General features: G+C 35.2%; 1 protein-coding gene across 1 annotated transcript in view; it reads right to left on the bottom strand.

Moving 5' to 3' along the window:
• Positions 1-465: 465 nt before the first annotated feature.
• LOC118431147 (tumor necrosis factor receptor superfamily member 21-like) overlaps positions 466-1,637 on the bottom strand; it is a 7,730-nt gene continuing 6,558 nt past the window's right edge. Inside the window, exons 7-8 of the mRNA XM_035842265.1 lie at positions 1,260-1,377; positions 466-941 (exon numbers count right to left, since the gene is read on the bottom strand). Coding sequence (XP_035698158.1) covers positions 742-941; positions 1,260-1,377 — 318 coding nt within the window. The 3' untranslated portion in view covers positions 466-741. The remainder of the gene's footprint in view (positions 942-1,259; positions 1,378-1,637) is intronic.

Raw genomic sequence — 1,637 nt, 5'->3', positions numbered from 1 at the left:
ATCAAAATATACATAACATTATACATTGGATTACAGGTTACAAAAGTTAACAGTGAGCCTCCTCAACTAAATGTTTCTCAATGGACTTCTCCTCTCAAAACCTTCCCTGTGACCAATTACAACTTAAATACTGGCACCCACACATGTACAGTGCTGAAGGAGACCATGCAGCATTCATATATGTTGAACAAAGAATTTTGATAGCATGTCGCAAAGGTTTAACAATTTGAAATTCACCCAGTATCTTTCCTTAACACTGTACATGTTTAGAATCCATATTGTATTTTTTTAAACAAAATTTATCACTTTCATACATTTTTCTACTCAAGAATTGTAATTAAGTAACCCCGCGGGGTAACCTATATCCGTTCTGTATTTAGAGACAGGGTATTTAGGGTCATATGAAATCAATGGACGTTGGTTTCAAATCCAAATATTTCAAAACAAAGCATTTTGAAACCATCTTCCGTTGACTTGATATCCATAAATATCCTGCATTTAAAAACAATGGATATAAGTAACCCTGCAGATAAAAGAGAACTAGTGTTACATGTATAAAACTATTCAACATTGCTGTACATAATCAGTACTATATGTATATTGAAAAAGATGCTGTCTCAAGCATTTTTGGCAGCTAGATACAAACTCTGTATATCAATGATAATGAACATTAATGATACATTTATACACTCTTTTGTTCATTATAAGTAACATAAAAGTACTGACTTGAAGTTTACTACTCTACTCTTCATCAAACTCTTCAGACTGAGCTGCACCGTTCTCAATTCCAATATTAATATGGTTACCCTGTCCAACTTGTACATTGTTTGGGCTTCCAAAATCATTCTGCTGTTGTATTGTAGTTGACTGAGAATAGATGACTAGCTGCCGTCTTGCATCAACAAGAGCAGTTTGTTGCTGCATCTGTATCATGGTTGCATCTATTGAGGAAACATAGCAGAAAAAAAGTTGAATTACATGTACATGTAATGGCTGACTAGCAACTTATTTTTTGCAAAGCTAAAATCTTCTTTTACCAGATATGTTGTCATGTTAGGGCCAATATTTATTATTCAATAGCATCGTTTATTGGTGACCTAACTACACTTATTTTGTATGGCACAGCAAAGAGGGGTCACATATTAACTGCTTGCACAGAGACACAGCCCCCAGACTACTACATGAACCAAACAAAACATATTTGTCATTACAATCATCAAGCAAGTTTAAAGGGATAAAAAATAGTGTCTCAGACATACCAACTAACTGCAGTGGCTGCACAGCACCTTCATGTACATCACCAGTTCCCTGAGCTACATCCAGCTGGCCTTGACCATTTGCAGGGGCTTGGTCACCCACCCCAGCACCTTCCCCATCCTGAACATCAGTAGATAATAATTCAACCAGTTACATAATGTTAAGAAAAGAAATGCATAGATGACATGATACAACAATGATATCACAATGTATTAGTTACATGCTCTTACACCCATTTTAGCTGTTTAACATCAGAAAAATTCAGAAAGTAAAAAAATGTACAAAACATATTGATACTGCCTATAGTTTCACCCTTCATAAACTGTAATAAATGCATTTAAGTTTGCGGGGATCTAATTTCGCTGTAGCGGGAAAAAGGA

The sequence above is a fragment of the Branchiostoma floridae genome, chromosome 14, assembly GCF_000003815.2.
Source record: "Branchiostoma floridae strain S238N-H82 chromosome 14, Bfl_VNyyK, whole genome shotgun sequence".
NCBI lineage: Eukaryota > Metazoa > Chordata > Leptocardii > Amphioxiformes > Branchiostomatidae > Branchiostoma > Branchiostoma floridae.
The sequence above is the reverse complement of the archived record's forward strand: the minus strand, read 5'-3'. Positions and strand labels throughout refer to the sequence as shown.